This window comes from Rhinatrema bivittatum, chromosome 2 (assembly GCF_901001135.1).
Source record: "Rhinatrema bivittatum chromosome 2, aRhiBiv1.1, whole genome shotgun sequence".
NCBI lineage: Eukaryota > Metazoa > Chordata > Amphibia > Gymnophiona > Rhinatrematidae > Rhinatrema > Rhinatrema bivittatum.
The window spans coordinates 259,003,217-259,015,312 of NC_042616.1; the positions used below are offsets into that span (position 1 = coordinate 259,003,217).

Here is a 12,096-nt window from a genome sequence, read left to right on the forward strand (position 1 = left end):
TTTAGGAGGGGATGTAGGGTGGGGGGTGCATGGCCCAACAGAGCCTTCTATGAAATTTGATAGGGAAAGGGAGGAATTCAGGCCACAGACCCCTTTACGTCGGGGTTTATGGGGGGAGGGAGTCAGAGCTACTTGATCGGATATCTTTCAAAGATATCTGATTAAGTAGGAAGTTATCTGCCACACAAAGCTCTGATGCAAGTCTAAAGTTGTCTAGTTAGCGTAGGCTGAGATTTATCAAAAAGCAGTAAATATTGCATGCGATATAAAAAAGGGCATGTTTTATGGTAATAGCCTATTTATCGCAATATGCTTTATCTTAGCGCTTCGTATAGGTATTACTGCAAATTGCATTAACTTTTCGCACTTTGCAGTAATACCACAATAATGCTGAAAAGTGCTCATTTCACCACAGAGAGAGAGAGAACCTACCTATAAGGCCCTTCTAGTATTTAGGTATTTATATCTCTATAGGAGGCCCACCTAGTGACTCAAAGTTAGGGGCCACTTTAACATTCAGAGTGTGATGTACGAACAGATCAGTACACTCTTGTGAAGACTTGATGTACTTCGGAGTGAGAAAACTCACACAAAGATGAGATGGTTGAGAGAACATTGAACAAATCTCATCTTTGTGTGAGTTTCCTCACTCCGAAGTACATCAAGTCCTCACAAGAGCCTACTGTTCTGTTCGTACATCTCACTCTGCATGTCAAAGTGGCCCCTAACTTCTCACTACTACCTAAACTTCACCTCGAGTCACCAGGTGGGCCTCCTATAGAGGTATAAATACCTAAGTTCTAGGAGGGACTTATTGCTAGGTGCTCTCTCTCTCTCTCCCCCCCCCCCCCCCCATTTCAGGCCTAAAAATGCCTAAAGTGGAATTTGCGAAAAGATCACAATTTGCATTATGGGCATATCGCATGACATCACAAAGCTTAAAACTAATGAAAAAGGTGTAGTTAGTTTCGGTGTTAAAACTGTGCGATATTGTGCGTTATAGCTTCGCAAAGTGAGAAGCCAGCCCACTTTCACAAAATCCCTGACTCTGCCCCAATCCCTCCCCTTTTAAAAATTAGCATCACATCATATGTTATGGTGCTTTTTGAATGTGTTAAGGCATTTCCGCATGTGAAAAACGCCTTAACGCATGCGAAAAATGCCATAACGCAAGTTGATTAATGACCCTCATAGCCAGATAGGACTCCCCAAAAATCCTTGATGTTTTAAGTATGGTGATTTTATTTGTAAAATGTTATGTTTTAATGTTGTTTTTATTTTGATTATATTTGCTGTTTGGATATGATTTATTTATTTATTTATTTTTTATTTAAAATCTTTTCTATACCATCGTTTAGTTAAGTACCATCACAACGGTTTACAGAGAGGAAACTCACAATATTTTATGCATGTATTTATGTAATCTGCTTAGACATTTAGGAGGGGATGTAGGGTGGGGGTGCATGGCCCAACAGAGCCTTCTATGAAATTTGATGGGGAAAGGGAGGAATTCAGGCCACAGACCTCTTTACTTCTGTGGGGGTTTTTTGGGGGGAGGGGGTCAGAGCTACTTGACCAGATATCTTTCAAAGATATCTGATTAAGTAGGAAGGCTCGGTGGCGTGCGCAAGCTCCGGGATGCGTGTATGTCCCGGGGCTTTGAAAAAGGGGCAGTCCTGGGGCAGGGAAGTGGGTGGGGCCACAGACCGGGGGCATTTCTGGGAGCATGGTGGTGGTCCGGGGGCATGGCCAAGTGCCCCGACACAGCGGGGCAGGTATAACTCAACAAAATAAGGTAGGTGGGGATTTAGGTAGGGCTGGGGGGTGGGTTAGATAGGGGAAGAGAGGGAAAGGTGGGGGGGACCAAAAAAAAAGTTCCTTCCAAGGCCACTCCGAAATTGGAGCAGCCTTGGAGGAAACAGGGAAAGCCATCGGGCCTCCCCTAGGGCTCGGCGTGCGCAAGGTGCACAAGTGTGCACCCCCCTTACATGCCTAGTAGCGTGCACAAATGTACCCCCCCCCCCCCCCGCGCGTAATATTAAAAATCTGGCCCATAGTATTACTCCTCCACCAGTTTGACCTGGCCTATCATTTCAATATTAAAAGCTAAAAATAGCTTATTTTTGAGTCAAAAGTTTTGGATTTTCCCTGATCTATTTAGGCTGATGCAAAATAGGTGGAAGGGGTTTTTAAAAATATATTACTTTGAGAGGTGAATTTTATCTGCGGAATCCATATAAATGTATGATTAAATTAGCTAAAGTGCATTGGGCCTGATTTTCAAAAGCATTTACATGCTTAAAAGTGGGTTTTACACATGTAAATGCACTTTACCTGTGTAAGTGAGCTTTTGAAAATTGCTTCCTCTAGGCGTAAAAATAATGTCCCTAGCAGGGCAAGAAGAAATATGGAAATTCCATAAGCTAAACAGTTGGCCTGGAAGATATAACTATTATTCTAAGAAACTGAAATGTAAAGCTTACATTTAAATTTAATTGTCAAACTATTTTGTATAATTTTTACTTTTCCAGGCATTCCAAGCAATTTTGAATTTGAAGAGGGATTAACATATGAACAGATGCAGGTCAGAGTTGTTGAATTTTCTATGAAAAAAATATTTTATGTTACTATGTTTAAATAAGATGTACCATGTTACTTCATTTATGTTTTCTTGATTGTAGACCATGATTGAAGAGGTTCTAGAAGAAAGTGGTTATTACAATTCAACTTCTAAAAGGTAAATTGCAGAATTTTTTTAAAGAAGCCATTCACCTGTACTGCATAGACAAATAGGAGTCCATATCGAGTAGGACATTTAGTGGACAACTTATCCGGCTATAGTTACAGTTTAACGGGAAGTTGGAGTAGGGGCTAGGGGAGGGGGAAGGGGTTCTCCCATTGCCAATATTTTTTATTTTGCTTTAAATGGGCCTTTGCAAATTGAGTGGGAGGAAGGTGGGAGACATGCCCACAATGATTTTTTTTTTGACTGGACTGTAACGTAACCGGATATATTCTTTTTTGAATATATATGGTTAAGTCTAAAGTTATACGGCCACAAAGGATGGATAACTTAGCTGGATATACCCGATATTCAGCTAAGTTAGCCGGATAATGTGACCCCTCCCTGAAAATTCCCCCAGAACACCCCCAAAATGCCCCTTTTATATCTGGCTAAATAATAGATGGATAACAACATATCCGGCTATACTTTAGTTGGATAAGAGGCTCAATATCCTCAATATGCTGTTTAAGCCATTTAGATGGATAACTTGTGAGTCTGTTTTTCTTTTGTTTCTTATGCCACTGTCATTATAAAAATAAATAACCTTAGCCAACATTTATAGAAAGACCCCCTTAGCATTCCCCAGGCTCTATGCCACCCCTCATGGACCCCTGCAGACCTCCCAGATTCCTGATTTGCAGCTCTATTTTGTTGTATGCTAAATGGCTTTTGCTATTATGAGAAACTGCACTGGTGGGGCAGGAGCAACTGTGGATCACTCTTGCCTCTTGTGGAGGTTATTGAGTTTGAGATACGTAAATGGGGAGACTGTGGGAATGAAGAAACCTGCAGGGAGGAGGGCATATAACTCCATCAAGAAGGATTCACGTCAGGGACTGGAGAAGGGGCATCCCTTGGTATCTATGACTGAGCTAGAGATATTTAGCTCTCTTGCTTTTCTGAAGAAATATAGGACCACTAATAGCCTTGGATGGTTACAAGATTTCATAAATACAATAATAATATTCATAAAATAATAAAAACACACAATTCAAACAAACACAAACAGAAAATAAAGTACAGCAAGTCAAGATTATTATCTTTTCTAATCAGGATTTTATTTCCTAACTGACAATTTAAACCAACTGCCCTCCTGAGAAACAGTCTCTTTTTTTCTCTTCCCTTTATTTACATTCCTAACATAAAGATTAGGTGCCCTTATATCTCCTTTTAGTTTTACCCACTGCCCTTCTAAGTCCCCTAGATTTTCCCATCCAGGTAATAATTCCTTAAGATACTCTCCCACTTTGAGAATGTTAGTTTTTCTGAAGTTTAGGACCGTCACCTTAGAGTGAATCTTCACCTCTTGCATCCTAATATTGAACCACACCATCCCGTGGGCACTGGTTCCTAGATGATCATCCATTACAACATTAGAAATACTGTCCCCATTGGAAGCACCAGGTCCATTACTGCCCCTTCCCATGTGGTTTCCGTTACCAGTTGACAGAATGGTTCTTCCTGCAGAGAATCCAGGATCTCCCCGCTTATACAAAATATTGCAGTTGGGATGTCCCAATCAACATCTAGAAGATTAAAAATCTGTAGCAGCAACACCTTCCCTTTCATAGCAATCCTGTGAATATCCTCCATTTAATCTCTATCCATCTCCTCTGTCTATGATGGAAATCTCTATATTATACCAATATAAATAGATGTTCCATTCCCTCCTTCCAGATTAACCAACAGTATGTCCTGAGACCTCCTTATATCGTAAGCCCAATGATGCTGTTGTTCTAATACTGTTCTTTATATATAATACCATGTCTTCTCCTTTCTGTGCTACTCAGTCCTTCCCGAATAGATTGTAGCTGGGTATAACTATATGGTTTCCCATGTACCAGATCTTCATGAAAGCTACTATATCTAAATCAGCGTATTTATTTATTTATTTACATCTTTTTATATACCGACTTTCCTCAACAGATATCAAGTCGGTTAACAATGCAAAAAATATATCACAATACAATCATAATAAAACAATCAAAAAACTATAAATCTAATACAATAGAATACAATCTAAAATTAAGACTAAAATACATTAAAACTATAACTCTAATACAATAAAATAAAACCTGATAAGCTAATAAAATTAATAACTACAACCTAGGCTTAGGACTATCATGAATATGGAAAATGAAAATAAAACTAACATACCATGAGTTAGTGCATACCAAGCACTCCTAACCATCTAATCCCTTTCTCAGCTCTTTAAAGCTCCCTCCCCTTCTTACTCTCCCAGACTATCAATAGCCCGCAATTTATTGAATGTAAAGCTAAGCTACTAAAATTTATGACTTAGTGGTCTGGGAAATAATCAGCCACTGGTTCCAGATGGATCATTGAACACTTGTTCAAATAAGCAGGTTTTTATCAGTTTTCTAAACTTATGAAGGCTTGTTTCAGTTCTGATATCTAAAGGTAATGCATTCCAAATTTTTGGTCCAGCCAGGGCCAAAGATCTCTCTCTGACTGAGTTCAAATGTGCTATTTTTGGAGATGGTATTGTTAGAAATGCTTTCCCTGAGGATCTTAGATTGCGAGCTGGGGTGTGGATACATAAAGATGCATTTAACCATTCCGTATTGTTTCCGTAGACTGATTTATGAATTAGTAGTAGACATTTATAATGTATTCTTGACTGGATAGGTAACCAATGAAGTTCCTTCAAAACCGGTGAAATATGGTCATATTTCCTCTTGTTGGTTAGTAAGCGCGCTGCTGCATTCTGCAATAGCTGCAAAGGGCGCAAAGTTGAGTAAGGTACTCCCAACAAGAGGGCATTGCAATAATCCAACTTCGGTGATATAAGTGCCTGAAGCACTGTATGGAAATCCCCTGTGTGTAGAAAAGGTTTTAACCTTTTTAAAATTTGTAACTTATAGAAGCCATCTTTATTTATCGCTTTTATTGATGCTTTCATATTTAATTCTGCATCTTCTATGACTGCCTCTAGATCTGGAACTTTATTTCCCATTCTGTGAGCATTAGTGTACATAGTTTCTTTTTTTCCAATTTCTATATGAGTATTTAATGTTTCACTTACCTTAAGGTTTTGTTCATCTATCCCCGATGATTCTAGTTTAAAGCCCTCCTCAGTAGGTTTGCCATTCTGTGTTGAAAGATGCTGCATACCTTCTTTGACAAGTGGTTCCCATCTCTGCTCAGCAATCCTGGAAATATCATCCTATGATCTAGGTAGCTAAAACTCTCATATCAACACCATCTGTGCAGCCATTTTACATGTACCTGTGACATAGTGAGGGCAAAGGTGATCGGCGCCATTTTGAGTACTGGCATCCGACAGCCGGAGTGCAGGAGGTCGCTCCCGGACCCCCGCTGGACTTTTGGCAAGTCTTGTGGGGGTCAGGAGTGTCCCTCAAGACTTGCCAAAAGTCCCTGGGGGTCCAGCGGGGGTCCGGGAGCGATCTCCTTCACTCGGGCCGTCGGCTGCCAGTAAGCAAAATGGCGCCAATCGCCTTTGCCCTGGAGCGCACTGTTAACCCGCGATTGGACATGCATTTTCGACGTGCTAGCGTTACCCCTTATTCAGTAAGGGGTCGAAAACGCGCATCCAATCCCCACGAACCTAATAGTGCCTAATAGTGCCCGCAGCATGCAAATGCATGTTGATGGCCCTATTAGGTATTCCCGTGCGATTCAGAATGGAAAATGTGCAGCTAAGCTGCACATTTTACTTTCAAAGGTAGGCGTTAATTTCTCCGGGCACTGGGAAAGTGCACAGAAAAGCAGTAAAAACTGCTTTTCTCTGCACCCTCCGACTTAATATCACGACGATATTAAGTCGGAGGTCCTGAAAGTTACAAAAAGTTTAAAAAAAAAAAAATTTGAAGTCGGCCAGCGGCTCGCGGGTTGAAAACCGGATGCTCAGTTTTGCCGGCATCCGGTTTCCGAACCCGTGGCTGTCAGCGGACTCGAGAACCGACGCCTGCAAAATTGAGTGTCGGCTGACAAACCCGCTGACAGCTGCCGCTCCTGTCCAAAAAGAGGCACTAGGGATGCGCTAGTGTCCCTAGCGCCTCTTTTTACTGCCGGCCCTAATTTGAATACTGAATTGCGCGCACAGGAGAGTGGCCATTCGCCCACTCTCCCGCGGACTTTACTGTATCGGCCCATTAATAGGGTTTGAAATACACCCTTTAGAATGTAAAGATTACATGTGAAAAGAAGATGCATTGGATTTCTCCTGAATTTCATGGTTGGTAGCACTTCATTTCAGTATTCTTGATGCCCCTTCCAAAAAAAAAAAAAAGAAAAGTTATGGCACTTTCTAGGCAACTGCCTAGTTTACTTAATGGTAAAATTTGCCTTGCACAACCTCAATTGAAAGACTATCCTATGTATCTACCACCCTTACCTAATGTTACTGCTCAGTCTACCCCTTCCCAGTCTCATACCATAATGTTTTATTCTAGAAATTTCTTTCCACTTAAAGATACTTGCCTCATGTGAATTATTTATACTTTTGCAGTTCTTTTCTGTTTCTATTCTATCTTCTTATCACTGTTCTCTTCTGTAGTATATATTTAGGTCCTTAAGGTTCCCCGCGTAGGCCTTGTGGTTCAGAGACTACATCATTCTGGTAACCTGCTCCTGGAATGCCTCAAATCTATTAGGGGTGCACAACTCTGTTTCTCTAGGCCAGTAAATGGATTTGGTTTTTCAAAGAACCACAATGAATATTCATATGATGGTTTGCATATATTTGGCTAAAGAATCAGGGTATTTTGCATCATTTAGTTTGTTTGAAACTCTCCAGGACTAAAGTATATTCATTGATGGCATTTTGCTTATCTGTCAGGAGGACACAGGCTTGCTGGACTTTTTCAAGCAGTAGATTGAAATTAATGACTGCAATTTATTATTCTCCATGCAATTTGGTTTCTATAGTGTGACCTTTCTGATTGGCAGCAAGAACTGCATATTTATTAGTAATATCTACAGAAACGATACATCTTACAATTCTTTACTTAGGGCTGATAGTTGCCATGCTCTTTAATAAATATAATAGACAACATCTTGGCATTGGCGAATACTAGGGATGTGAATCGTTTTAGGACGATTAAAATTATCGTCCGATAATTTTAATATCGTCTTAAACCGTTATGGAACACAATACAATAGAGATTCTAACGATTTATCGTTATAAATCGTTAGAATCGTGAGCCGGCACACTAAAACCCCCTAAAACCCACCCCTGACCCTTTAAATTAAATCCCCCACCCTCCCGAACCCCCCCCCAAATGACTTAAATAACCTGCGGGTCCAGCGGCGGTCCGGAACGGCAGCGGTCCGGAACGGGCTCCTGCTACTGAATCTTGTTGTCTTCGGCCGCGCCATTTTCCAAAATGGCGCCGAAAAATGGCGGCGGCCATAGACGAACACGATTGGACGGCAGGAGGTCCTTCCGGACCCCCGCTGGACTTTTGGCAAGTCTTGTGGGGGTCAGGAGGCCCCCCCCAAGCTGGCCAAAAGTTCCTGGAGGTCCAGCGGGGGTCAGGGAGCGATTTCCCGCCGCGAATCGTTTTCGTACGGAAAATGGCGCCGGCAGGAGATCGACTGCAGGAGGTCGTTCAGCGAGGGTTCCGGCGCCTCGCTGAACGACCTCCTGCAGTCGATCTCCTGCCGGCGCCATTTTCCGTACGGAAAATGGCGCCGGCCATACGCGTAAGGCCGGCGCCATTTTCCGTACGAAAACGATTCGCGGCGGGAAATCGCTCCCTGACCCCCGCTGGACCTCCAGGAACTTTTGGCCAGCTTGGGGGGGGCCTCCTGACCCCCACAAGACTTGCCAAAAGTCCAGCGGGGGTCCGGAAGGACCTCCTGCCGTCCAATCGTGTTCGTCTATGGCCGCCGCCATTTTTCGGCGCCATTTTGGAAAATGGCGCCGGCCAAAGACAACAAGATTCAGTAGCAGGAGCCCGTTCCGGACCGCTGCTGTTCCGGACCGCCGCTGGACCCGCAGGTTATTTAAGTCATTTGGGGGGGGGGTTCGGGAGGGTGGGGGATTTAATTTAAAGGGTCGGGGGTGGGTTTTAGGGGGTTTTAATGTGCCGGTTTTGCGATTTTACGTTTTTTCGATTTTTTACGATTTTTCACGATTTTTCACGATATTTTACCCCCCCAAACGGCAACAATACGATTCCCTCCCCCTCCCAGCCGAAATCGATCGTTAAGACGATCGAGGACACGATTCACATCTCTAGCCAATACAGCATTCTAATTCTCTCTTGAGTGTTTTGATTGGTGGCCTTCTGAATATTACCTATAAAAAAGGTAATTTTATCACTGAACCAGATGCTACATCTAATTTGTTAAAGAAAAAATTGTCTTTGCTGAAAGGTAGTCTGTAATTTTGTTGGCTGTTCTAAATTTAGATTCTTTAGCTTTGGATTTCCTTATATTTTTTTGACAATACTATTTCCCTCAGTCACATTTTATCTATATGGCTCTTGCAGAAATTCCTGAAATCTAATTTAAGCATATCTCATGGTTGCTTGTCATCCTTTCACCTGCTAATGCAAACTGTCCTTCCTCATTATTCGTGACTGTCAGGTACTTGAATACTGTAATTATGCCTCTCTCTTAGCCTTCTCTTCTCAAAGTTGATAATTTCAAATTTCATCCAGTTTGACTGTTAGTTTTTCTATTCCTCTGATCCCATCCCTTGCTCATCTTTGCACCCCTTGTCTTTTTCTCACATATTTCTGTTAACATTAATACGCCTTATACAGGCATAATTTATTTTCCTGAAATTCATATTTATGTAAAAGCACTGAAACATGCTTATAAAATAGAAAAAAAGATAAAACAAATAACGCCATTAATTTCCAGTAAAAGTGAAAACAGGCTCAATGTAATTTTCTCTCTAAAGATGTTTCTAAGCGATAGGAGTCTAGGTTTCTTTTCCTTAGATAAAGGGAGGTTAATCTTCAAAGGCATTTCCATAGGTAAAACTGTGTTACACATGCAGAAATGTCTTATTTTAAAATTGCATGTCTGATACACAGGCATGTATGCATATAAATTTACTCGGATTGAGCAGAGGTATTCCCAGAGGCAGAGTCGAGAAAGGGTTTGGACTTATGCACATACTTTTGGATTTTCAAACATTTGCTCCAAAATTTTCCTGAAAATGTTCAGCTCACAGGTTAGCAGGTGTAATTGTGTGAGAGCAGTTTTGGTGGGGTAATAACACATGCAGGTAAATTTGCTTTGAAATTTTGTGTAACTTATGAGCAGATTTGCTGACTTTCCTATGTGGACTATATCTTTCTTAAAATGTTAAATAGGCGCTCCATTAACTGTCCTGTGATGCTTATTTAGACCGGAGAGATAGAAGAAAACAAGAGCTGATTGTCATCTTGCTAATATGAGTCTGTTTTTTGGGGTTTTTTTGCTGGAGAGATTCATATAGCAGTCACTGCAAATTAACAGTACATTATTTATACAGAATGAAAACCTTGAACATGATTTTGCATAAATGTTATTTATTTATTTACTTTTACATCTTTTATTCCGTGTAATCCAATTCGTTCAACATGGATTACAGATTAACAATCATAAAATTAACACAAACAGTCACAAACAATAATAAAAACAATACGAATCCTGGGTAAACTGTTAAATATCTGGGCATAGCTGACTTAAAATATTTTGCTCATGCCATGTAAACAATATTCAAGTCATTTTATGGAGATATTTGTTTTGGGCTCATGGAAATTTACAACTACATGGAGGTAGAAAGGCCTACCATAGACATTTCACACATGTTTACCACTCCATTCCCCAACTATTGTCCAAAAAGAATGTTATACAAGGGTACCAGGCCTCTCTAGCCAGCCTTATAAAGGCTTTCAGAACAAAGAAATTTCTAATTTTCTCAGGCAAAAATAAATCCTTCAAGCCAATGGGAGCTCCTCTTGTAAACCCCTAAAATTCCCATATACCCAATTTATGTCTGCCTTCTCCATTTCCTCTTTCTTCCCTTCCTTCCAATCCGTTTTCACCCTCTCCTCATCTTTCCCTCAATGTTCTCATCTTTTCTGTAATTCTGTTTCCCAGATAGTGCCCAATCACTCTATTCTCCAGCTGCAGTGATAATATTGTTCACCATATTCATGCATTCTTACTCCTTTAACACATTTCTCTTTATGGGACATTCTCTGGATGGCAAAATGGGAATGGCTGACAAAGTTTTATTGTGATGGTGCTGTAAGCAAATATGCAAATTGAACTTAGTTCCAGTTCATCAGGAAGTAACTCAGCAGGATGAAATAATCTGTTGCTTTGATTTGCAAATATTTCTTGCTATATGACAGAGGCAAATTTACATCGAAACAAGAGATAAAAGCAGAGAATTGAAACAGTAAGTTTCATTTTATTTCAGAGCAGAGATTCTTATTCACTAAAGATTTCTTTCCATAGGCAAAAGGTAGGAAAATGAATTGTCTGAATAAGACCCACTGTCAGGAATATAATTTGCACATGTCTTTTATAATTTAAAATGTCTTTTCATTCAAAAGCCTCCTGTAGATGAGCCAAATCAAAGCAGTATATCATGTCTTATACCATAAAAAAAAAACTTCACTCACAATGGGATATCTTGTCACATGAATGATAAGAATTACAATTGCTCTCTTCATTTTTATGGTGAGCTCTTATAACTTAAATCAATAACAATATAGCCATGATTTTTTATCCTCAAAATATTATACTTATTTGCTTAATCTGCTAGACATAGAGAGTATAGTTTGTTTAAGAGTAAGACTATAATACATTGGGGAGCTATGGAAATAGAAAGTGTGCTAAAAAATGTAGGCTGGATTTATCAAAATGCACTAATATCGCATGTGATAGGAAAAGGGGTGTGTTTTATGGTAAGAGGCAGTTTATCGCAATTTGCGCTAATACCTATGCGAAGCTTTATCTTAGCGCAAATTGCGATAACGTTTTCACACTTTGCGATAAGTGCCAGAATTGTTGTATTTCCTACCTACAACCACTGGGGGGACCATATTTAGTAGGTTTAAGCTCCTGGAGAGCCAGACTAGGTATTGCGGCCCTCCTACAACCACTGGGGGGGGGGGGGGGGGGGGAGAAGACAGAGAGAGCAAGAGAGAACCTAGCCATAATGCCCTCACACTAGATAGGTATTTATATGTCTATGGGAGGCCCACCTAGTAACTAGAGGTGAGGTTTAGGTATTAGTGTATTGGGTATATTGACATTCAAAGTGAGACGTACGAACAGAACAGTGCTCTCTTGTGAAGATTTGATGACCTTCGGAG

The 12,096-nt window shown here is 40.6% G+C and overlaps 1 protein-coding gene across 1 annotated transcript in view; it reads left to right on the top strand.

Moving 5' to 3' along the window:
• LOC115084499 (serine/threonine-protein kinase Nek10-like) overlaps positions 1-12,096 on the top strand; it is a 114,425-nt gene that overhangs the window by 42,722 nt on the left and 59,607 nt on the right. The window contains exons 3-4 of the mRNA XM_029589437.1: positions 2,532-2,584; positions 2,682-2,737. Of these exons, the coding sequence (XP_029445297.1) occupies positions 2,532-2,584; positions 2,682-2,737 (109 nt within the window). The remainder of the gene's footprint in view (positions 1-2,531; positions 2,585-2,681; positions 2,738-12,096) is intronic.